Source organism: Chlorocebus sabaeus, chromosome 20, assembly GCF_047675955.1.
Source record: "Chlorocebus sabaeus isolate Y175 chromosome 20, mChlSab1.0.hap1, whole genome shotgun sequence".
Taxonomy (NCBI): Eukaryota; Metazoa; Chordata; class Mammalia; order Primates; family Cercopithecidae; genus Chlorocebus; species Chlorocebus sabaeus.
In genome coordinates, this window is record NC_132923.1 from 73,292,442 (window position 1) to 73,319,483 (window position 27,042).

Genomic DNA, 27,042 nt, shown 5'->3' on the forward strand with positions numbered 1-27,042 from the left:
TCTAAAATTTTTGAATTAAAATCTTATCACCTCTAAAAGAGTTGCCCTATAGTTTTATTTATTCTTTCTTTTCATGGGCTTGGTCTTTTATTTACTTATTTTCTTTATCCTACTAACTTAATATAGGAAGCAAACAACAAGCAAGAAAACTATTAACTGTAAATTATTCATTGTAAAACTATTAACAATATATGTGATAAGGAAGATGGGGAAGACTGTAATAATAAAACCTAGATTATGGGATGCTACTTAAATTTAGCACAATATTTAGCTCTCAACTACCTGTTAACCCATACGAAAGGGAAATAGAAAGTTATGTAGTGCTTAAACTTTAAAAAAAAGTAAATTCTCCCAGTTCTGAATCTAGAAAGAAATTAATATCACAAAATTCTATTTTAAAAAGGAAAACAGAAAAGAAAAAAAAGGGGCAAAACTAAACATGTAAGTTTTACCTATCAAATTCAGTAAAAGAGCAACTATTCAGTTACAGTGATAAAGAGGCAATGCCCTTAATAAAGAAGTTATACTACTCTTTAACAGAGGATCTTCATAGGCTGATACAGTGAATGTGTAATCTGTAATTCTACAGCCTAAATTAGAGAATTTAATAAGGAAAAATAAAGAAATAAGTAATAAGAATTTAATGAGAAACAATAAAGAAATTTAGTAAGAAAAAAGGTTTTAAATCTGTTCAACTGATCAGGAACAGCTCTACTTCAATTAACAATTACGTTAGGCAACCAGTATCAGCTCCTCACTTTTGAAAGTCAGGCAATCAGAGATGGATTCACATGCGTAAATACACTGCTGAGTGCCAACTAATCAACAGTCTCATCCAAGTAACCATGCTTCCGCAGACACTATTAACTCATTTACGCCTCTAAAAGCCAGGCAATCCTTGAATTCCATGCTTCCCCCAAACCCTATATAAGTGAGCATTCTGCTCTTAGTGGAGAGACTGTGCCTGGCCAGCATAGCTCTCCTTTATAGCAAGCAATAAATTCAGCTTTGTCTTTTTATTTCAGTTCCTGAGTGGCAGTCTGATCATCATCTATTGATACTTTCCAATGTATACTGTATTTTTTTTTACCTTTTGAATTTTAATGATACAAATATATTATCTACTCAATAAATAAATAAAATTTAAATTAAATGTTAGCTCAGAAATCCTTCTTGCTTATAGTTTCAAAGGTAAATGACATCAGTAACTGCAGTAAAAAGTGTTAAATTGCTCTTAACTAATTTCCCTATTAAACAACAACATGAGTAGCACAATCAATATTGTTCATAGATTAGATACTGCTTTTACACATGGTTAAAATGTAGGAGTCATTGACTGTTAGGCTAAAGTGGGATATAAATAGTTACTGTAACTATTCACCTCCTATTTCTAAAAGTGGGAAAACAATAGAGAACCTCTCAGAAAACAGGTTAATGAAGGTTTTGAATGATGTCAAAACTAGGAATTAAACCAAAGTCTAAATGTATCTAAAACAAAATTTGTCAACGTTAGTATTGCTCTCGTAAGTTGATTCAAGTAGGGAAAAAGGACAAACACTATTTTTAATTTTAAGAGTATAAACAAATGTATTGTTATCTAACTTGTGGCCTGAAACGGAAACTCTTAAATTCTATATTTTAAATCTGAAATATAAATATAGAAATTAGCCTGGATAAAACAGTGAGATCCCCATCTCTACAAAAAAAAAAAGTTAAAAAATTAGCTGGGCATGGGGGCATGCACCTGTAGTCCTAACTACTCAGAAGGCTGAGGCAGGAGGCTCACTTGAGCCCAGGAGGTGGACGCTGCAGTGAGCTATGATTGTGCCACTATACTCCAGCTAGGGTGACAGAGTAAGACCTTGTCTCAAATTTAAAAATATATATATGTTCAATAAATATTTGTTGCATGAAAGAAAAAAAAAATATATATATATATATAAAATATAAGGAAGGCCTGATTTTTAAATTTTTATTATCCCTATGATTTATTATGAGTCCTGATCAACTTCTATACCTATCATGTTAATGATAATAATGATGATGACAGCTGATACATACACAGTGCTTTGTATGAGCCAGCCACTGTTCCAAGTATTTTACAAATATTAACCCCAAAAGTACCCTTTATAAAAGGTCAGAAATCCAAGGTGTAATACAGATACATTCTCCTTATTCTAAGGGAGACTTTACACTGTTAAGACAAATCGTTTCCCTATATAAATGAGACTTTAGTAACTCAAATTGCCTTTTCCAATTTTAATTTTTTTAATACCAAATTTTTTTCTTGCATATTATGTGTTTAAACTCTTTTGTCTTTGAATTATTTTAATATTGGCAGTAACTAAATTTCAGGTGAGAACAAGAACTTGTATAAACTAACAGAAACATGTTGTTGCACCCAGGATTCATTCATATACTAACGTTCAAGGATGTGGGTGCCCAATTCAAAAGTTATATGTCAGGAAAATGTTCATAAAGTAAAATATTATGTACACTAAACCCACTGGCAAAACTTTAAGAATACTTTACCTCTGTCAACTCCAGAGCTTTATTGTAGCCCATAGAGTGTAGAGTTACCCAAAGGTCACAAGGATCTCCTTCTCGATCATTAGCTTCCATTAGATTCAAATCCATAAATCCTTGTCTTGTTAGTTCATTCCTCTTTGTATCAAAATTCTCTGTTTAAACAACCAAAAGTTTTTCTTACATAATTTAAAAATTCATAACTTTAATAAAATATCTATGATACATTATTATTCATAGATATTTATTTTTAAAGAGGCCTATGAATCTATGAGCAGTATAAAAGTGGAATAAAAATGGCTCAAAACATAACTCAGCATAGATACATCATAGTACACAATTTCATTTTTCAACAAATCCCGAAATTATAAATAGTGCAAATATATTCTAAAATTAGAGGAAACTGTAATATTTCTGGATAAATTCCAATCTGCCTGCCTATTTAGAGCATACATTGTTATATAAAATGCTTCATATGTATTTGCCACTTAAAGTCAGCAGAAACTGGATGAATTTGATATAATACTCCCCAAACTACTAGAGTTTCAGAAAGAAAGATATAAATAGTGTCATATTTAAGATTACTATATGCCTGATTCCTCTAATTTTAGCTAAATTGTCCCTGAGTCTTGAAAGACAGATAGATAATGGGGAGCACTTTGGAATCCATGAATCAACCACATTTTCCCAGGTAAGTCTATGCCCATTTTAACACTATTTATGAACAAAACTAAATTTACCTAGAAGTATCTAGACATGTATAATTCCTGAATTTGTCTATAAGATAGATAATAAGTAGTTATTTATTATGGATATTTTATTAGCTATCCTACAACAGGGAAGATTTTATTTCCCAACTCCCATCTATAATATACCCAAGGGAAATGGGTACTTTTATTTGAGATAGCATTTCTTTTGTATGCATTATTGTGAGAAAAGCAGCAGAGACATAACTGTCTAAAACTGGCTGACTGATTTAATAGCTTAAAACATTTAGAAGCTGTGCGCAGTGACTCATGCCTGTAATTCCAGCACTTTGGGAGGCTGAGGCAGGTGGATCGCCTGAGCTCAGGAGTTCAGGACCAGCCTGGCCAACATGGCAAAACCCCGTCTCTACTAAAAATACAAACAATTAAATTAGCCCAGCATGCTGGCACACACCTGTAGTCTCAGCTACTCGGGAGGCTAAGGCAGATAATCACTTGAGCCCCGAAGGCGGAGGTTGCAGTAAGCCGAGACTGTGCCACTGTACTACGGCCTAGATGACAGAGAGAGACTCTGTCTCAAAAAAAAAAAAAAAAAAAAGTTTAGAGTTGAAAGTTATTCATGTTTTTTAAGGGGAAAAAAATAAATGCAGATTAAATTCAATCGTGAAGAGAAACAGTAACACAAAAATCAAGGTTAGAGCTACTATGTAGAAAAGCAAGATGAAAAAGATTATTTGATATATAATACAAATACATTAAAAAACTTATCTAGATACTGTACTATAGAGACTATCAAAAACTAATTTACCTTTTAAAACTTAAAATTCTCAATCCTCATTAATTTTTAAAAAATTTATTAACACTTGACTCCAAGACTTACTATAAAGCTACAGTAATCAAGATAGTGTGGTAATGGTGAAAGAATGATGAATACATCAATGAAACAGAATAGAGAGCCCAGAAATAGACTGACACAAATATATTCAACTGATATTTGACAAAGGAGCAAAGGCAATTCAATGGAGAAAGGATAGTCCTTTGTGTATGATATTGTAATAGTGGATACATGACGTTATATATTTGTCAAAATCCATAGACCTGTACAAGACAAGAGTGAACCCTCCAGGGGTTTGAGACCAGCCTGGGCAGCATGGTGAAACTCATCTCAACAAAAAAATACAAAAATTAGCTGGGTGTGGTGGCACACACCTGTAGTCCTAGCTACTCAGGAGGCTAACGTGAGAGGATCACTTGAGCCTGGAGGCAGGGGTTGCCGTGAGTCGAGATCGTACCACTGCACTCCATCCTGACTAACAGAGCAACTCTATCTTAAACAAACAAAAAGCGTGAACCTAATGTAAACTATGAACTTTAGTTAATGATTATGTATCAATATTCACTCATCAATTGTAACAAAGGTACCATACAAATGCAAGATGTGAATAATAGGGAAAACTTGTGGGTGAGGGTGAGGAGGAATATATGGATATATTTCTTTTTTTTTTTTTTTTTTTGAGACAGAGTCTCACTCTGTCACCCAGGCTGGAGTGCAGTGGCATGATATCGGCTCACTACAACCTCCACCTCCCAAGCTCAAGTGATTCTCCTGCCTCAGCCTCCCAAGTAGCTGGGATTATGGGTACCTGCCACCACACTTGGATAATTTTTGTATTTTTAGTACAGGTGGGGTTTCACCATGTTGGCCAAGCTGGTCTTGAACTACTGACCTCAAGTGATCCATCCACCCCAGACTCAAAAAATCCTGGGATTACAGGCCAATTTTTTTTTTTTTTTTTTTTTTTTTTTTTAAGAGACAATATGTTCTGTTGTCCAGGCTGGTCTTGAAATCCTGGCCTCAAGTAATCCTCCCACCTTAGCCTTCCAGAGTGCTAGGATTATAAGCATGAGACACAGCACCCAGCCTATGTTTTTCTGTAAACCTAAAATTGCTCTAAAAATAAAGTTTATTAATAAACAAAATAAAATAAAAGCATCTTTAAGTGTAAAAAAAGTTTATTAAAATAATATTACAGATAAACAGTACATTTTCTTATTATTCAGGGGAAACATTAAAACCTTAAAAGCTCTCATTTCTTTGCAGTATTATTGTTTGTAAAGTAAACATTCCTCCAAATCATTTTCTAAGTCAATAATTCTTGGAGACTTTTCGATAGCATGGAGTTCAAAGTTCTGGAGCCTATTTGTGAAACTTTCTTGCTGTGTAGCCTTGGTCAAGTTACTTAACCTCTAATTCTATTTCCTGATTTATAAAGTGAGAATAATAAAGTACTACTTCATAGACTTGGTGTGTATAAGTGCATAGAGCAGCAGCCGGTACATGGTAGATGGTAAGCTCTCAAAAAATGTTAACCGTCAACTCTGCCAATTTAACTAAATTTTTAAATTGGAATTTTACTTATCACCAACTTTACCATCAGAAAGCCACAAATTCACTCTTATAGAATGTTCTCTAGTGCCAATTAAAAGATTATATCGTTAAAGTTACAAGATAATTACATCTTCCTATAGATAATACTCTTATGTATATTATGAATTTTATTAATCAAAGTTTAATATTATAAATCAATATACATGTATTGTTGTTGATTATATTAACTTTCAGTTAAAGGAGAAATACTTAAAGATTCCTTTATATAAATAATATACTTCTACCCTACTTGCTGTCTAGGTAAACAGACTCCCAACCTGGCTCACTTTGCCAAGCTTAGACCATTTTAAGATCCACACATTACTATCCCAGTGAAAGCATACGTGAGTTAATCTCTCTTGACTGCATTCTGGTCTCCTCACACCTCTTGTTCTGTGATCTATAGTTGGCTATGGCTTTTTGGCTTTCCCTCTGACCTTACAGTCTTTGGCTTAAATATGCCAAGTACATCTTCTCAGACTCCTTCTAAGTGATAACTGACTTTGCCTCATTCTCAGTGATTTTCTTTGTCCACCTTGGCATTTTGGCTTCAATATTTCCATAGATGGACTTTTAAAATTCAACTCAAATACGAAAAGCATTGAAGAATTTTTAACATATATAATATAAACAACTTCCTGGAAACCTTAATTTGTAAGTAAACCTCTAGCTTTTTGGCTTTTTGCTGCCCTCTCCTGGTCACAGTTTGTGGCTCTTGACCACTTCAGGCCCAGTGGTATCAAGCGCAAGGACAAGTTTTTTGCCTTCTAAACCCCAAAGAGTAGAGGCTCAAAACTGAAATTATGATTAAGTAATTCACACTTTCTTTTAACTTGAGTATTATACCAACTACCAATTTAAGAAAAATAAATGTTAGCATTTACAAACAATGCTACTATTTTCAAACTGTCCTAAATGCTATAATAATATATCATGGAGAAGTTCGACTTCTTATTTCTTAGAGATGAAAATGTGCTATATATATATATTTTTTATACATCTGTTAAGAAAAAGAAAAGTGCTTACCTCTGCAGACAGCCCAAGCATCTTCATCACATTTCTCACCACTTGTTCTCAATTCAAAAAAATTATATTCTTCAAGGCTAAGAAGACCATTTCCATCTAAATCAATTACTTCAAATATATCTGATAAAGTAGACCTAAAATTATAAAAATAGTTATTTCTGGTCACTAAGGCAACTACACTGAAGAAGGGTTCTATGAGGATAACATTCAAAGGGAATGTTATACAATTTCTTTAAACTAAAGTTAATGTATCCAAATACAGTTTTGGCTCAGTCCAGTATTACATGAGATAAAAAAGCTTCTAGAGCAACCGCAGTATCTCAATGCATAGTAAGAACTCAATGACTAGTAGTAGTTCCCTTCTTTTTTCCTTTCTCCAATCTACTTTCTTCTTCCTCTCTACCTATAGGGAGAAATTGGTAGATGTTTGACTGAAGTTGACTTGCCAAATGTGTGGAACCCAGAAGTAAATGACAATCCCAGATCTGCAAATGGAAGAACATTTTCAGATGCTTAGAGGATGAGTTGTTTTGTTTTGATATATGTATTTATGGTGTACAATGTGATTTTTTGATATATGTATACATTGTGGAATGACTAAATCAAGCTAATTAACATATCCATTATCTCACATATTTATCATCCTTTTTTCTAGTGGGAACATTTAATATCTATTCTCTTAGCAATTTTCAAGGATACAATATATAACTACAATCACCATATTGTCAGCAGATCTCCTGAACTTATTCCTCTTATCAAACTGAAATTTTGTATCCTTTCACCAACCTGTCCCCAACCCCCCCACCACTCCCAGCTGCTATAACCACTCTTCTACCCTCTGTTTCTATGGGTTTGACTTTGTAAGATCACACATATAAGCCTGGGTGTGGTGGCTCACACCTACAATACCAGCACTTTGAAAGGCTGAGGCAGGATGCTCGCTTGAGGTCAGGAGTTTGAGACCACCCTGGGCAACATAATAGCAAGACTCCCATCTCTTCAAAAAAAAATTAGCCAGGTATGCTGGCAATCACCTGTAATCCCAGCTACTGCTACTCAGGAGGCTGAGGTGGGAGGATCACCTGAGCCCCAGAGTCTGAGGCTGCAGTGAGCTATGATTGTGCCAGTGTACTCCAGCCTGGGTAACAGAGCAAAACTCTGTCTCTATTAAAAATAATAATAATAAAGTTCCCACATATAAGTGAGATCGTACAGTATTTATCCTTCTGTGCCTGGCTTATTTAACTCAGCAGAACATCCTCCAAGTTCATACAGCTTGTCACATGAGTTGAATTGGTGAATTAGAATCTGAGGACAGGGGTGGGAGCTGGCCAAAGGAAAGGGAGTAACAAAGGCTATTAATATCTATCCAGCCTAGATGTGATAATTCTAACATTAATAAACAAAACTTACTTAAATTCCTTTGTAAGGAATAATTTCCCTGTTTCATCTCTGTATACAAGTTGGGCTTCATCTGTTACTGGTTTTATTTTTTTCCTCAGCCTACAGCCGGTTGTGGAAGGAATTAACCAGTAAATTCCAGGTCCTAGTTCACCAGTCCATCCAAACACCTTTTCTCAAAACAATGAAACAAAACAATCATCAGTCTTAATCTTTTCATCTTTTAATTTAAAGCTTTTAATATTTCTTCTGAAAGGGACACATTAGAAATAATTTTTAAATCAATATTTACAAAATCTATTACAGTTCTATCAATCTTTTTACAGGTTTCTAATTCATTTTATTAATGGTAATCTCATTATGAGATCACTAGATATAGTAGTCCTTTATATATTTTTGAAACAAATGCCTAAAACTGTAACAGGTAAGTTATATTATCTTCTAAATCTTCCCCAATAATCTTCAAAAATATCTGTGATGCAAATACCCTCAACAGAAAGCAAAGATAAATCATAGGGTAATTTTTTAATGCGAACACTGAGCTCCTTTAAAAAAAAAGTAATAATATTCTAGATTATGGTTTCCTAATTTGATTCAAATATAAATATATGATTTCTAAATCAGATTTCAATGACATAAAAATTAAACATATTTTGAAATGGTTCACTATTGTATAAATTAACCAAATTTGTAAGAGTTCAATTATGTGGATGAAAGCACTGGAATTTTACTTTTTTAAATGTAATATGGACTATAAAAAAAGATGCAGAATCCCAAATAAATCAGCTTTATATGAAATTCTGTTTCCTATCAAATGTTGGATATTTATCATGAGTACCAGAACATCTGTATAGGAAAACATTTTATTCTCCAGTTCTATAAAAGAAAGCAGGCTGGGCATGGTGGTTCACACCTGTAATCCCAGCACTTTGGGAGGCTGAGGTGAGTGGATCATTTGATGTCAGGAGTTTGAGACCAGCCTGGGCAACATGGTGAAACCTCGCCTCTATTAAAAATACAAAAATTAGCCGGGCATGGTGGTGGGCGTCTATAATCCCAGCTACTTCGGAGGCTGAGGCAGGAGAATCACTTGACCCTGGAAGTGGAGGTTGCAGTGAGCCGAGATCGTGCCACTGTACTCGATAGTGCACGACTCTGTCTCAAAAAAAAAAAAAGAAAGAAAGCAAATGGTATCTGTCTATGTACTTCCTAAGAGCTTTTTGGAGCCTAAAGGTTTCCTATAAAAGCTAGCAGCTGTCTCTGTTAAATATATTAAATCTAAGGAATTCTTAGTTGTGTGTAATAGCTAAGTGCCCTTCAGCACAGACTAACCCAAGAGAATCCTTTCAGGTATTATGTCCAAAAATTCCTTTTAAAACCCAGGTATAAGGCTAGACACAGTGGCTCATACCTATCATCCCAGCACTTTGGGAAGCCAAGGTGGAAAGATTGCTTGAAGCTAGGAATTGGAGACCAGCCTGGACAACATAGCAAGATCCTATCTCTAAAAATAACAACAACAAGAATAATAATACTAATGCATCTGTAGTCCTAGCTACTTGAGATGCGAAGGCAGGAAGATCATTTTCACCCAGGAGTTCAAAGTTACAGGGAACTGTATCACTGCACTCCAGCCTGGGTGACAGAGTGAGACCCTACCTCTAAATAAATAAATAAACAAACAAAAAAACAACTTAGGTATATTTTAAGTCATTCTGAAGACTCATATACAAAATAAAGCTGCTCATCTAAATTCTGAGTTTAGTTCTATTTCTGCCCTGCCAACTCAGAGAAATCATAATCTTCTTATGTCCTATTTTGATACAAGAAGAAATCCAATATAACTGAAAGTCATTTTTAAGACTAAACGTTGGCCAGGGATGGTGGCTCAAGCCTATAATCCCAGCACTTTGGGAGGCCAAGGCAGGCGGATCATGAGGTCAGGAGATCGAGACCATCCTGGCCAACCGACATGGTGAAAACCCGTCTTTACTAAAAATACAAAAATTAGCTGGGCATGGTGGCACGTGCCTGTAGTCCCAGCTACTTGGGAGGCTGAGGCAGGAGAATCGCTTGAACCTGGGAGGCAGAGGTTGCAGTGAGCCAAGAATGCACCACTGCACTCTAGCCTGGCGACAGAGCGAGACTCCGTCTAAAAAAAAAAAAAAAAAAGACTAAATGCTTACCAAATCCATCCTTTGAAAAGCATAACCTTTGAAATTGACCAGATGTGGACTCAGGAGTGAAAAACCAGATCTCACTGCTTCCTAATATATATTATGCCACGATCCTTCCTTATGCCCACATATAACTTTGCATTGCCACTGTGGATGGCAAATGGAAAGTTTTTTCATGGGCACAAAACTCATCTATAAGAAAATAATTGTGAAAGTATAAATACAAATAAAAAATCATTTGTAAATATAACATATTACAGATAAACAGAAGCCTATAAAGAGGTAAATAGAAACTCATGCAAACTTTATTATAGTTTTGCTATATACTAATTTTTTTATACATGCAATCCCAAAAGAAAGTAATTTTACCCAAAACAAAGTGGAAATAGATATTGTTTTAGACAATGCTTACTTTGTAGTCAGTTCTGAAGAAGAGTTTATTCAAAACATTAACTTCAGCCAGTTTTATTTGTTTCTTGCCTATTCTTGTCTGTTAGGAAGCCTACAATAAAGACTTTTATATAACATTCTATCAGGGAAATGTCTGTCTGTCATTGAGCCTATATAAAGATTAAATATGATATTGCAGTAAGCCCTTGAATAGTATTATTTCTGTTGTTGTATAGCCGATGTATTCTGTAGCCCTCATAAAATAAATAGCCACATTTATGTATCGGCCTCACATATTTGGCCTTTGAGTAAATACATAATAAGAAAAGATCAGAAGAACCCCATGGGCAACATATAAAAACATTTAAAAGCATTTTTTCATATCAATCTATTTTTGAATCCTATAAAATAAGTCAAGCCTGATAGTAATCTTAAAGTTTTTCTGTTTTGCAGTAGTAATATAAGTAAGACAAACATCTACAGCAGCTTTTCCAAAGTCTTGAATTGCTTGCATTTAGGGAAAAAAATGTACTGGCATCAACCTTTTTTATTGAGTATATCAAATGTTCACACATGAGGCATCAGGGCGTTTAGAAAAGATGAAAGTAAGGTACAATATTACACAACTTAAAAGGTATAAGCCAAGACTCAAGACTGCCAACCAATCCTCAATTCTTTATTTAATTTTTTTTTTTTAGAGACAGGGTCTTGTTATGTTGCCCAGGCTGAAGTGCAATGGCTATTCACAGGCACAATCATAGAATAATATAGCTCTGAACTCCTGGGCTCAAGTAATCCTCTTGCTTCAGTTTCCCAAGTAGCAGGGATTTCAGGTGCATGCCACCATGCCCAGCTCCTATCTTTAATTCTTAAGAAATCACAGCAAACAAGAAAAAATTCTTTATAATTAAATTAAATATTTACTTTAACTAATTTAATTTAATTGGATGTGATTAAATTAAAAACATAATATCTATAGTGTTTAAGTGCTATTTATACCTTAATTGGAAGGTATAGAAAAGCTTAAAAAATAAAATATAGAAACATACTTTCCCCAAACTGCAGTTCATACTATATTTTAAAATTAAACATTAGAAAATAAATATGTATACCTCTCTATTTCGTAGTTCGGTAAAACACACAAGCTGTAGATTTGCTTGACTCTCATTTTCCTTGAGAATATACAAGGCAGTATCAACAGATAACCAAGGGGACGGTTTTCCTACAAACAAAAAAAAAAGCCCAAACACCTTAAAATAAGCAATCACTATCTATTCTTTCCTATATAAAAAAGAAGTTACTAGTTTCTTCTTGGATATTTTCTTTAGAAATACATATTCCTTTTTTTTTTTTCAAGACAGAGTCTCACTTGGTCACCCAGGCTGGAGTGCAGTGGTGTGCTCGGCTCACTGCAACCTCCACCTCCAGAGTTCAAGCGATTCTCCTGCTTCAGCCTCCCAAGTAGCTGGGACTACAGGCGTGTGCCACCACACCCAGCATTTTTGTATTTTTAGTAGACACGGGGTTTCACCATGTTGGCCAGGATGGTCTTGATCTCCTGACCTCATGATCCACCTTCCTGGGCTTCCCAAAGTGTTGGGATTATAGGCGTGAGCCACCGCACCCAGCCCATATTCCATTTTTATATGCAAACATGATAGCTTTTGCAATAAGGCACAAACCTAAATACAGCGACCGAGTGAGAAACATTTTCTATATACTCACTTTCTAAAAATTATAACTTTTCTTGAACTCATCAAAAGCTGAGGTTGCAGGGCAACCAATTAGCCTGAAATCCAAGGAAAAACAGACTTTTCAGAAAGAAATAGGATTTCAGCACTGGCTTACTTGTGGTTGAGCACAGGAGGAAGAGATGTCAGACATCTATGTGCTGACAACCCCAAAATTTGTATCTTTAGGATCCTTCCTCTGAAGGTTAGACCCATATAACTAACTGTGTATTTAACATTTCTACCGGGATTTCTATTTCCAAAACTGAACTTCCTTAATCCCTTTTTAAAACGCTGTCCATCTCAGTTAATGGTAACTCATTCTTTCCAGTTGCTCAGGTCAAAAATCTTGGAATCTTCTTTAACTCTTTTCTTCTCTCACATACCAAGACCAATCCTTAGGAAATCCTATGGTTCGGCCTTCAAAATATACCCAGAATCTCTACTACCCCCCTCTCCCACCTATATCCTGGTTCAAAGCATTCCCAGTCCTCTTCTAGAATTCTACAATAATGTCCCAGCTGGATTCCTTGCTTTCACCTGCATATCCTTCCATCTACTTTCAATACAGTAACCTAATCGCTCTTGTTAAAACATAAGTCAGATTATGTCCTGCCTTCTACTCAAAACTCTCTAATGGAGCAGAGAGTTGGGAGAATATTGCTCCTTTCCTAACAATAAGAAAAAGTTAATGAACTACAACATCATAACTTTTATTGATCCCATCAGAGCTGGGGTTGCAGGGCAACTATAAGCTTAAAATCCAAGGAAAGACAGATCTTTCCCAGGAGAGATGAGATGCAAACACTGGCTGACCTGTGGTGGAGCAGAGAAGGAAGAGATGTCAGGTACCACACAAGTGGAAGAAGAAGAAAGAGGGCAGAAGAAATATTTGAAGAAATAAGGCAGAGGATTTTCTAAAAATAATGAAAGGCAACAAGCCACAAATCCAAGAAGCTCAGAGAACCCCAAGCAGGATAAATACCAAAAAAACAAAAAACCCAGGCAATAGCATCAACAACAAAAACTACCTAGACACACATTCAAACTGCTGAAAATGAAAGATTAAGAGAAAATCTTGACCTTATATATGAGGAAAAACATCTCACAAAAAATGAGGGGGAAAACCTCATTTCTCTGATTAAAAGCCCAAGTCCTAATTATGGCAAAAAGAAACCTCTTCCTGATTTTGTCCTTGTTTCTCCCCAGTTTCATCTCCTACAACTCTCTCCTCACTTATTTCATTTGAAACACTCTAGCCTCTGTTCTAACACCAGTACACTCTCACAGAGCCTCTGCACAGAGCGTTCTCTCTACCTGGAATGCTCTGCAACCTCCTCCATCTTCACCCATCCCTTCCAGCACCATATACCCACAAGGCTTACTCCCTTGCCTTCTGTGGAAGAGAGCAAAAATGGCTGTTCCCCCCAGTATCCACAGCCCTTTGCAATGTGGCTTCGCAGCTTTTCCATCAAGAGATCAAGTCTATTTCCCCAGCCTATGAATCTGGACTTGCCTTGTGACTTTCTGTGAGCAACAGAATATAACGAAGTAACATTGTGCTGCTTCTGAGCCCAGACCTCAGGAGGTTCTATTGTGCTTCCGCTTTTGTTTTGTTTTGTTTTGTTTTCAGATCCCTGTTATACCAAGAGAACAGGTCCAGGCTAGTTTACTGAAGGATTATTAAAGATCATATGAAGCCGAGTCAAGTTATCCCAGCTGGGACTTCATACATGAGAGAGAACCCAGCCAAGATTAGCAAAGCCAGCCACCAGCTAACCTGTAGCTAACCATAACTGTGTGAGCAAGCCCTATAGAGAAAAAACAAGCCTGGCTCAGACTAAGAACTAACAGATCCACTGATTCATGAATGAACAAATGTTTAATTGTTTTAAGCCACTGAGTTCTGGGGTAGTTTTTTATGTAGCAGTTGGTAACTCATACATCTCTTTCAAAGTCTTTATCCATATAACAGCTTCCTAATGAAGCATATACTAACCACTCCATCTCCATGGCAACCCACATTCCCTCAGCATTCACTATCCCCTTTTCCCTCTGATTTTCCCATAACACTTATCACTTTCCTACATACCACGTCATTTACTATTTATCATGTTTATTATGTATTGTTTCCCCCACTAAAATGAAAGTTGATGAGGGAAGGGATTTTTGTCTTTTTTGAACCCTAATGTATCCTAAACACCTAAATTGATGTCCAGTATATAATGCCCTTGATAGCTATTTGATAAATAAATGAATGAATCTTATTAATAAGAATACAGAGAATTAACAACTACACTGAATTTACAGGGCTATCTTGATTCCTCTCTCTGAAAAATAACTATTGTTATTGTCATTTAAAAGTATCATCTGCCAAATATTATACATATCCCACAAGAGATGCAGTGAAAACTTTCAAAATCTCTACTTTAGGAGGGAAAAAGAATGGGGAGGGGAATCCTCTAGGAAGAAAATGCTTGTATGTAAACATTATAAAAGAAAAATAAATATTGATTTAGAACAACCAACATTAAAAAAGGTATCTAGGGAAATCACCCTTATAGATAGATAGCTTTCATTGCTTAAAAATTATATAACCATTTTAGACACTAGAAAAGTGTTAATTTTTACCTAGAATATTACCATGAATAAAAAGATTATTAATAAATATTGTCTAAGTCACAAAGGATTTTGAAGGTATTAAAAATACTTGCAGTTCCATATGTTCCAAATTATGCCCTTGCAGAACTTCTCTTTGACATATTAATTTTAAAAACTGACAAATGGAAAAAGCTAAGATTAATTAGCAAATAAAAACTTAGTTCTGGCTGAGCACAGTGGCTTGAACCTGTAATCTCAGACCTTTGAGAGGCCGAGGCGGGTGGATCACCTGAGGTCAGGAGTTTGAGACCAGATTGGCCAACATGGTGAAATCCCGTCTCTACTAAAAATACAAAAAGATTAGGCGGGCGAGGTGATGTGCACCTGTAGTCCCAGCTACTCAGGGAGGCAGAGGCAGGAGAATCACTTGAATCCAGGAGGCAGAGGTTGCAGTGAGCCAAGATTGAGCCACTGCACTCCAGCCTGGGCAACAGAGGGAGACTCTGTCTCAAAAAAAAAAAAAAAAAGTTAGTTCTATATCATGAGGAAACCAGTTAACATTTTTTTTTTTCGTTTATTTTCTTCTATCTTAGCTGTAGAAAGGTTTGGAAAAAGTTATTGTTTTTAATAAAACATGCTTTAAACATATACACAAAGCAATCTACTTGCTTTTCATATGATTAACACAGGCCATGTATAGGCCAACACTTTCTTGAAATGTAACCATTATATTTCTCACTTAGGCAGATTATTTTCTTTCCTAACTAGGACTATGGAATACTTACATAAGTACTTTCAAAGAGGGTACAACTTGACATTTAAAAAATATACAAAAAATTTAAACTTGCCTTCAACTTGACTCAGATTTAATGGCTTAATTGTTAGATAAACCATGGACCTCTGAGCTATTTGCATCCTGTACTGATGACTAATGATTTCACCATCTTCTTCTAAGAAGAAGCAACCTTTTGATTGCATGTATTGCCAGTCCTGAAATGAAGGAAAAAATTATTTCAAACAATATTTATTAAATGTTTCCAGTATGCATAGTAATGAGGAGAAAACGCAGGGGGATATAAAAGAAATGTCAAATATAATCATTGCTCTCCAGGAATGTGCAACATAGTTAGGAGGTAAAAAACAAACATAACAAAATCCAATTATAGGCAGGGCACGGTGGCTCACGCCTGTAATCCCAGCACTTTGGGAGGCCAAGGTGGGCGGATCGCCTGAGGTCAGGAGGTCGAGACCAGACGAACAACATGGAGAAACCCCGTCTCTACTAAAAATACAAAATTAGCCAGGCGTGGTGGCACATGCCTGTAACCCCAGCTACTCAGGAGGCTGAGGCAGGAGAATCACGTGAACCTGGGAGGCAGAGGTTGCAGTGAGCCGAGATTGCGCCATTGTACTCCAGCTTGGGCAACAAAAGCGAAACTCCATCTCAAAAAAATCCAATTATAATTGGCAGTAATATATGGTTAACACGAAAAGATAACTATACATGCAAAAGAATTTACTATTATTCAAGTTACTAAAATAGTGCCTAACACATTGGCCCAACAAATATTTACTGTCTAACTGATTGGGGCGGGGGGACTGATGTAAACTGAGTGTGCAACTGATGAACTATATTATGAAGAATAGATAGCATTTCAATAATGAAAAGTTAGGAAAAGACATAAGGTAAAGAAGGGTAAGAAAAATAAAATTGGCTGGGTGCAGTGGCTCACATCTGTAATCCCAGCACTTTGGGAGGCTGAGGTGGGCAGATCATGAGGTCAGGAGTTCAAGACCAGCCTGGCCAACATGGGGAGAAACGCTGTCTCTACTAAAAATACAAAATTTAGTTGGTCATGACACTGGGTGCATGTAATTCCAGCTACTCAGGAGGCTGAGGCAGGAGAATCACTTGAACCGGGGAGGCGGAGGTTGCAGTGAGCTGAGATCATGCCATTGCACTCCAGCATGGGCAACAGGACAAGACTCCGTTTCAAAAATAAATAAAAAGAAAAAGAAAAATGAAGTACTGAAGAAAAGTAATAAATAAATATATTGCTGTAATAGAGAGAGATTAGGAGCATGTTAAGAAGGAAGAATTAAGGATTGCTAAAATAAATATATTGAAAGAAAAAATGGGCCGGGCGCGGTGGCTCAAGCCTGTAATCCCAGCACTTTGGGAGGCCGAGATGGGTGGATCACGAGGTCAGGAGATCGAGACCATGCTGGCTAACACGGTGAAACCCCGTCTCTACTAAAAAATACAAAAAATTAGCCGGGCGAGGTGGCGGGCGCCTGTAGTCCCAGCTACTTGGGAGGCTGAGGCAGGAGAATGGCATGAACCCAGGAGGCGGAGCCTGCAGTGAACAGAGATCCGGCCACTGCACTCCAGCCTGGGCGACAAAGTGAGACTCCGTCTCAAAAAAAAAAAAAAAAAAAAAAAGAAAGAAAAAATGACTTTAAATGTAAAAGCAAAATAATTGTTTCAAGTGTAGATAACTAGAAGCATGCTGAATAAAATTTCACAGCTGGCCAGGTGCAGTGGCTCACACCTGTAATCCCAGCACTTTGGGAGGCCGAGGCAGGCGGATCATGAGGTCAGGAGTTCAAGACCAGCCTGGCCAACATGGTGAAACCCTGACTTTACTAAAATACAAAAATTAGCTGGGCATAGTGGCACGCACCTGTAGTCCCAGCTACTCAGGAGGCTGAGGCAGGAGAATTGCTTGAATCCAGGAGGCAGAGGTTGCAGTGAGCAGAGATCATGCCACTGCACTCCAGCCTGGATGACAGAGGGAGACTCTGTCTCAAAAAAAAAAAAAAAAAAAGGTTCACAACAGAACAATGCTGATGAATATAAAGTATCACTTTTGAGAAAGACTTTTCTATATTGGCTTTACCATTTCTTGGTCTAGCCAAATTCCTTCTTGTCTGAATTAATATATGGGATCTCATAACTAGAAATGAGTAAAACCTGGCCAGCCACAGCGGCTCACACCTGTAACCCCAACACTTTGGGAGGCCGAGGCGGGTGGATCACTGGAGGTCAGAAGTTCAAGACCAGACTGGCTAACATTGGCAAAACCCTGTCTCTACTAAAAATACAAAAATAGTCAGGCGTGGTAGTGCACACCTGTAATCCCAGCTACACTGAAGCTGAGGCAGAAGAATCACTTGAACCCGGGAGATTGAGCTTGCAGTGAGCCGAGATCGTGCCACTACACTCCATCCAGCCTGAGAGACAGAGCAAGACTCTGTCTCAAAAAAGAAAAGAATAAAACTTGAAAATGCTTGGACACAAAGTAGAAGATTCTTTACTGAAGTTACAAGAAATTGTGTCATTACCATAGCTATGTGCAAAAATGCTTTTCACTTTATTATTAGTAGGCTTGCCTGCCTGAAATGTAAGAAAGAATATTTAGATAATCAGTTCAAGGCTTTAATAATATTGATAACTACTGAAAAGGTGTATACTAGCTCTATAACAATAACATCATAAATGTTTTCTAATTCATTATAGAAAGATTTGTTATGGCACTGCAAAGGCAAAAATAATTTACATTGAGATTGGTTTCATGTTCATGCTCACATTTTTAAAAGAAGGCTAAATTATCCTAACATACTTACATCTCATTTTTCTATTTTATGTCATAATTATTTTCATATATTTTGATACATTTAAAATAACACATTTAAAAATTTAAAAATCTCTATAATTCTAACGCCCTACTTAGATTTTCATGTAATCCTTTCTAATACAGACCTTACGCAGAAACCTATTTTTTACATTTTAATAAACACCGCTTTATGTTCTGCTTTTAAAATTTAATTTCATATCCAAAATATTTTGCTGTTGAAAAACAATAAAGCTAGAGGACTCATACTTTCTGATTTCAAAACTTACTACAAAGATACAGTAATCAAAATGGTGTGGTACTAGCATGAAAACAGACATATAGAACAGTAGAATAGAATGGATAGCCTAGAAATAAATCCTTGCATATATAGTCAAATGATTTTCAACAACGGTGCCAAGATCATTCAATGAGGGCAAGGACAGTCTTTTCAACAAATGAGGCTGAGGAAACTGAATATCCATCTGCAAAAGAATAAATTTGGGCTCTTATCTTACGCAATACATAAAAATTAACTCAAAATAAACTGAAGACCTAAACATGCTAAAATTATAAAACTCTGAGAAGAAAACATACGGGGAAAGCTGACGCTGGATCTGGCAATGGTTTCTTGGATATGACAACAAAAGCACAAGCAACAATCAAATTGGAATTCATCAAAATTAAAAACTTTTGTGCATCAAAGGACACTACCAACAGAATGAAAAGGCAATTCATGAAATGAGAGAAATTATTTGCAAATCACATATCCAAAAAGGGATTAATATCTAGAGCATATAAAGAACTCCTACAATTCAACAACAACAAAACAAACCACCAGATTTTTTAAATGGGCAAAGGAATCATCAAATGATCAACTCTGTAAAGAAGATATTTAGAAGGCCAATAAGCAAATGAAGAGATGCTCAACATCACTAATCATTAAGGAAAGACAAATCATAACTTCAATGAGATACCACCTCACACCCATTGGGATACCTATTATCAAAAAAACAGAAAATGACAAGTGTTGGTGAGTATGTGGAGAAATTGGAACCCTTGTGCATTGTTGATAGGAACATAAAATGCATAAAATGGTGAAGCCATTGTGAACAATATGGCAATTTCTCAAAAAAGCAAACCTATAATTCTATATGATCTAGCAATTCCAACTTCTGGGTATAGACCCAAAAGAATTTAAAGCAGGGACTCAAACAGATATGTATGCCAATGTTCACAGCATTACTGCTCACAATAGCCAAAAGGTAGAAACAACCCAAATGCCAATTGACAGAAAAATAAACAAAATGTGGTAAATACATACAAGGGAATATTATTCAGTCTTAAAAAGGAATAAAATTCTGGCACATGCTATACATGAATGAGTCTTGAAGAAATTATGCTAAGTGAAATAAGCCAGACACAAAAGAGCAAATATTGTATGATTCCACTTATATGAGGTACCTAGAGTGGTCAAATATTGTATGATTCCACTTATATGAGGTACCTAGAGTGGTCAAATTCAGAGAGACAGAAAGTAAAATGGTGGTTGCCAGGGGCTGTGGGGAGGGGGAAATGGGGAGTTGTTGTTTAATGAATAGAGTTCCAGATGAAAAAGTTCTGGAGATGTATGGTGGTGGTAGTGATGGTTGTACAACAGTGTGAATGTACTTAGTGACACAGAACTGTACACTTAAAAATGAGCAAAATGGTACCTTTTATGTTTTGTGTATTTTACCACAAGAAAAACCATTTTGCTATGTAATATTCAAAATTTCAATTTAAATGGTTCTATGATTAAAAATAGAGTTGGGGCCGGTCATGGTGGCTCACTCCTGGAATCCCAGCACTTTGGGAGGCCAAGGTGGGTGGATTACCTGAGGTCAGGAGTTCGAGACCAGCCTGGCCAACATGGTGAAACCCCATCTCTACTAAAAATACAAAAATTAGCCGGGTGTGGTGATGGGCGCCTGAAATCCCAGCCTCAGGAGGCTGGGGCAGGAAAATTGCTTGAAACTGGGAGGCGGAGGTTGCAGTGAGCTGAGATCGTGCCACTGCAATCCAGCCTGGGTAACAGGGCAAAACTCCATTTCAAAAAAAAAAAAAAAAAAAACATTGAGTTGGTATACCATTACTTAGTTAACTATTTCTAAAGTGTTAGACATTTAGGTCACTTCTAATTTCTTATCACAATATTAATAGAATACTTTTTTGTCTAAATGTTTTTCTTCTGATGAATAATTTCCTTGAGAAGAACTTTCAGGCAAAAAAGTATGTATATTTTTAAGGCTATTGACATGTGTTCCCATACTGCTTTATAAAACAGTACTGCCAATTTTACAATACCACCAATGGTATATAATGTAATAATTTTACCATTATTTGGTATTGTTTTATTGTGAAAAAAATTGGGTGATGTGGGATGACTTCATAAGCAAGGTGTGGGTACATAAAGTATTCATTATGGTATTCCATATATTTGTATATGTCTCGAGTATTTGATAGTAAAAATGGTATTAACTTTTGCATTAATTTCAATTTATCTGATTGTTAATACCAAGGTTGAACGTTTCCCTCATGTGTTCATTATTTTTGTTTTCTTTTGTATAAATTACGCATTCACTTATTCTCATAACTCTATTGTAGACTTAGCATTTTTCTGACATATTTTAATAAATTATTTTGACTATTTTAGATATTAACCACTCTGTGAGTGTTAATGAATGTATTTTCTCTATTCCTTTTATTTTCATTTTGGTTATTTCTCAATTTATACAAGTTTTCTATTTTATCTTTATCTTTTCTTTGGAAATTTCCTTTTCAACTGCATTTTAAGATTTTATCATTATAAACTGAACTATACTCAAGCTTTCAGTCAGTCACTAATCAGCTGCACTGTCACACCTTCGGGGTATACAAGATATGTGTATTTTTAATTCTAAGAAATTAAGATGTGACCTTAACTTACTGAAATTTATCTTGTTAAGTATATTGCCCATGACAGAAACAAGTCATTATATATGATATTTCAACAACATCCCTATGAGGCAGTATGGGGTAGATATGAATTAGTCATTTTAATAAACAGAAAAATTGAGGTAGCCAGAAGTTATATGGGTTCAGAGTTTTATAAGGAGTTTGTAGTAATATTAGGTCTAGAGTCCAAGACTTTTGGACTCTGCATTTAGACTATGTTTCTAAAAGAGAATCTACTCAGGGTACCAAATTCAAATTTTTTATTATCTGTGATACACTGAGGTTCAAACTTGGGCTTGTGGCAGAAGCAGAAGTTGAAGTTCAACCTTTTTTCTTTTTGAGATGGTCTTGCTCTGTAACCCAGGCTGGAGTGCAGTGGTGCCATCTCGGCCCACTGCCACCTCCACTTCCCAGGTTTAAGCAATTCTCCTGCCTCAGCCTCCCGAGTAGCTGGGATTACAGGGGCCTGCCACCACGCCCAGCTAATTTTTTGTATTTTTACTAGAGACGAGGTTTCACTATGTTGGCCAGGCTGGTCTCGAACTCCTGACCTCAAGTGATCCGCCCACCTCGACCTCCCAAAGTGCTGAGATTACAGGCTTGAACCACTGCGCCTGGCCCAAATTCAACTATTAACGATGAGTAATGTTACACAGGCTTTCATTTAGCTTCCCTGTAAATCTCTTGGATGGGCATATATATGGACTAAACAGATGCTGGCATTACCTCAGACCCAACTGTCCTTAAAATAATCAACATGACCTTGGATGGTGATGACTGCTAAAGAATAGAAATGAAAGAAATGCTATACAGTATTTAGACAATTTACATGTTGAGACAGTTTGAATTATGAGTCTGATATTAAATAGAAAACATTTAAATGTTTTCAATCAGTTTTGATTATAGCATCAGATGGAATTTCACCTAATATACTTTATATTTTTTATATTTACCTATTTGGAAAGGTAAAGGATAATACTTTAGAATTACAGACTCTTAAAGGTAGAAGAAATCTAAAAAGCAATCTAGTCCAGACTTCTCTTTTGATAAAGTTTGAAAAATAAAGTGATATATGTGTAAAGCTATAGTTCTCAGTTGACTGCAGAACTAGAACCAAAACATAGGTCTCCTTACTTTCTCTCCAGTGTGTAAGTTACATTCTAAGTTCTGTTCTATTTCACATTTAAATATCTGCAGTGATTTTTAAAGCCAGTTTTTAAAAGAAACTTTGTGAATATGATACTATTACAATAAAGTATGGTAAGGCATTATCATTCAGGATTGCACACATTTAAGTATTAAGACAAACTTAATTATTTGGTTTTCTTACTTTAAAAATGTAGCATTTAGTAGCAGGAAAATTTCTTAAATTTGTATTGTAATCATCAGCACAGCAGCCCTACCCCCAGCTTTAAAAAAATGGTTAAATTAAGCTTTTAAAAATAATGTACTTTACCTGGTACACTGGTAGTAAACACCATTTGTGCCATTTAGGAAACTCAAAGATGGAAGAATTTTTCGATGTGCTGATGCTACCTCTGGGGCAGTGCCACAGATTAACAGGACATGGCTTTATAAAATTTAACAGGGGAACAAGTTAAACATTTTTATTCTAAGTCTTTCCTAAGTTCCATGTCTAGAAAATAATGCTATAATAGAAGAGAATTTGTGAGTTTCTTTGGAAAGGCAGACAAACTACATAGTATAACATTAAATATGGATTAATAAAGCTGGAAAATGGTAGAACAACAGTTATTAAAGACAAATACCACATTATTTATATCAACCAAACTTCAGTGTAATAAACAGATCAGTTTGAATTCAAAATAACTCCACTAGAACTTATAGCTCCTACTGTTCAACAGGAAACATTCAACTTAAGATCTGTCAGAGTTATTAAACATACAATGCTTATTCAACTTAAAGTTTCATTTCAAGGCTGGGTGCGGTGGTTCATGCCTATAATCCCAGCACTTTGGGAGGCCGAGGTGGGCAGATCACGAGGTCAAGAGTTCCAGACCAGTTGGCCAGAGTTCGAGATCAGTTGGCCAATATGGTGAAACTCTGTCTCTACTAAAACTACAAAAATTAGCCAGGCATCGTGGTGCACACCTGTAGTCCCAGCTACTTGGGAGGCTGAGGCAGGAGAATCGCTTGAACCTGGGAGGCGGAGGTTGCAGTGAGCCGAGATGGTGCCACTGCACTCCAGTCTGGGCAACAGAGTAAGACTCTGCCTCAAAAAAAAAAAAAAGAAAAAAGAAAAAAAATGTCTTTCAAACAAATAGACTTTCAATCATACAAAGGTTTTTCTCTAGGACCTAGACTAAAATGTTACAAACTAAAAGAAAAAATTACTGACAAACTGGCTGGCTCATTCAAATAAATCAATTTGAAAGGATTATAGATTAAGCTGACAGTTTGAGTATTAGGAGAAAAATGAAAGAAGGTTGAGTTTTGAAAATAATTTTAGAATGAGAGTTAGAAATTCCATGTATGACATAGTTTTTTGACATTATAAAGCAGAAATAAAATAATAGCTTGTAATTCTTATATAGGGCATGAGGTGGTGCTGTATTCTACCAATTTGGGTACATTCATATAAGTGCAAACTGAACTGTTATTTCGTTTATTTGTCATATACAAATTTTACTTATTTTCATTCATAATGTATGAGGAAACGCTTAAAAGTACAAAACCAAATACTAAAGCCAAAAATTCTAGTTATCAAAACAAATATATCAGTATAGTTACGTTTTTCTTGGAACACTGTAGTGAATGAAAATGATTTAACATACAAATTCTGTATTATTAAATTTTTCAGTGAGAAAGAATTATTAAGCAGTAGATCTGCCATAGATTTAGTCAGAGGAGGAACTCATCACTATCATTATCATCACTATTGTTTTTTATAAAGATTTCCTATATCACATACTTATTAGGAGGCTATTTGCTTTCGGGTATGATAAGACAGGAAGGTAACCGGTTGTTACATTTTTTGTTAATAATTGTAAACTATACATACTTAAAAAGTAAAAACTTAAATAGATAATTTATGAAAGGTAAAATTGATGTGGCCTGAAACCTAACTGACAGGTTGAATTGATCAACATTTTGAAAATGTGAGAAACTTATAAGAAAATTATTATATGGAGCTTTCACAAAAATTAACAGATAATGAACCATTTGGAATTTAAAATGTTTATATTTGTATTGCCATATATAGACATACATATAACATATAAATGGCATATAATATAGATGCTATATGTTTTGACATTATAATATATAGGTTGTACAACATATGTGTGTGATGTGTGTGCATATGCTGTACAATATACATGTATAAAATATAAATGTAGGCACACTCTAAGAATCTGAATATAGGAAGTATTGCATCTCTGGAGTTTACAACTAATAGTTTGGGGCTTACTCTAATTCTAGACATGACTGGTCTTAGCAAGGAAAGTGAAGCTATTCCTCTCTGAAAGGAAAATTCCTGACATTCCTTGATCATCACAGAATCTAAGTAAATGGATAGAACTCAGAATTTTAAAAAGAATAGTAATATAGTAACTAAGTATGGCCAATAGAAAGTAATATATGTATAGTACCTGTAAGGATCTTATTTTCCTTTTGTAATTCAAGTCCTTTACCAATTGTGTGGATTTATGGTTTAAAACATGGCTTACTCTTACCTATCACAATTTTCTAATTTCTGAAAAGTCCCTCCTTCTCTGTCCCAATTCCATACTTTTCTGTTCCACATGAAGTTGAGATACCTAAACTTGTTTAAAATAAATGTAAAGTATCTGGAAAATTAATTTAACAATCCTTTCAGTAATTTATTCTGTATATTCACAACCAAGTACTTTTCAGAATGGTTATAAAACCTCAGGAATATATGAAATTTGTGAAATAAAAAAGAAAAAACTTCAAGTATTACAGTTCTTTTAGAATTTGTCTAGCAGGTTCTCTGTTTTTACCAGAAAACCCCCCAAGAGGAAACAAGAATTAAAGAAAAAATGTGGCCAGGTGTGGTGGCTCACATCTGTAATCCCAGCACTTTGGGGGGCCAAGGTGGCAGATCACTTGAGGTCAGGAGCTCGAGACCAGTCTGGCCAACATGGTGAAACCTCGTCTCTACTAAAAACACAAAAATTAGCCAGGCACGGTGGCATGCACCTGTAATCCCAGTTACTTGGGTGGCTGAGGGAGGAGAATCACTCGAACCTGGGAGGCGGAGGTTGCAGTGAGCCAAGATCCCGCCTGCATTCCAGCCTGGGTGACAAAATGAAACTCTGTCTTAAAAAATGCATAAATAAACAAAGAAAAGAAAAGAAAAATGTAAACAAAGAACTGAATGCTGCTGAGTAACAAAAGGGTCACTTACTTTAAAAAATAATAATTTCAGCTCATCTAAGAAATAGCAGATAGTAAGCAATAGTGGGCAATACAAGATCAGAAACAGGATATTAAAAGGTAAGATATACACAGCTATCAATTATTTCCAAAAGGCATTACATTTTATATGAAACTCGCAGAATTAAAAAGTTGACAGTATGCCCTTTTCATCATTAAATTATCTTAGTACCTTTTACCTCACTCCCAATTATCATCCACACCATTCCCTGTTCTTGACTTTGATACAAAACTTAAGTAGTCTCTTTGCTAAATAATCATTATGACTTACAGACTAATTTTGGCATTTTTCTGTTACACCTGCCCCAACCTTATTACATTTAGGTACTATCCTAGGCCAAGTTATCATCAGTTTATATTTGGAAAACTCTATCAGCCTCTTAGATGGTGTCTCTGACGTCTCTATACATAATACAACAGTAGATTAACTTTTCTTAAACTATACTTTCATCATGTCATTCCCATACAAGCACCCAGTTATTTCTTAGTTCTATAATATTAATACTAGTATTTATTAATGTTCTTTATAATAAATAGTATTAACATTAACACTATTATTTATTAATGTCCTTGGCATTGTGCTAAATGCCATATGTTTACATATGATTTAAATCTTTCCAAAGCACACTAAATATAATTATTCCCTATTTATGGATAAGAAAACTGAAACTCTGAAGGGCTGCTGACTAATTCGCCCAAGGTCAGTTATGAAGTGATAAAGCTAAGATTCAAGCCCAGGTAGATCTCTATCCAAAACTCTATATCACTAATCTCATCAACATCTAGAACACTGGCACAGAGTAGTCACTCAATAAGTATTTGTTGAATAAATGAATGAATAAATACTATGCTACACTATCTTGGTATACTCTTAATAGTCAAATGAAAATTTATATTTTAAAATTCAAGCTCATATTTTACACTAAGCAAAATAACTGGCACACATTACATGCTTAGTGAATATGTGTTGAACTAAATTTTTAAAATTATATTGGTATGAGCCCAACTAATGACACAGAGACAAAGTCTTACTATAACTTAACATAA

The 27,042-nt window shown here is 35.5% G+C and overlaps 1 protein-coding gene and 1 non-coding gene across 5 annotated transcripts in view; one reads left to right on the forward strand and one right to left on the reverse strand.

Annotated features, from left to right (window-relative positions):
* Nucleotides 1-27,042, reverse strand: part of EFCAB7 (EF-hand calcium binding domain 7) — a 50,282-nt gene that overhangs the window by 11,336 nt on the left and 11,904 nt on the right. For 3 of the 4 annotated variants that reach the window (XM_038000826.2, XM_007978477.3, XM_007978478.3), the window contains exons 7-12: nucleotides 23,033-23,146; nucleotides 15,835-15,976; nucleotides 11,768-11,877; nucleotides 8,101-8,258; nucleotides 6,688-6,821; nucleotides 2,533-2,681 (exon numbers count right to left, since the gene is read on the reverse strand). In XM_038000826.2, the coding sequence (XP_037856754.2) occupies nucleotides 2,533-2,681; nucleotides 6,688-6,821; nucleotides 8,101-8,258; nucleotides 11,768-11,877; nucleotides 15,835-15,976; nucleotides 23,033-23,146 (807 nt within the window). The remainder of the gene's footprint in view (nucleotides 1-2,532; nucleotides 2,682-6,687; nucleotides 6,822-8,100; nucleotides 8,259-11,767; nucleotides 11,878-15,834; nucleotides 15,977-23,032; nucleotides 23,147-27,042) is intronic. The other variant, XM_007978481.3, reaches the window with a different exon arrangement.
* On the forward strand, nucleotides 25,511-25,571 carry LOC119626395 (U7 small nuclear RNA). Its single transcript, XR_005242564.1, has one exon. It is a non-coding gene; the product is annotated as a U7 small nuclear RNA (small nuclear RNA).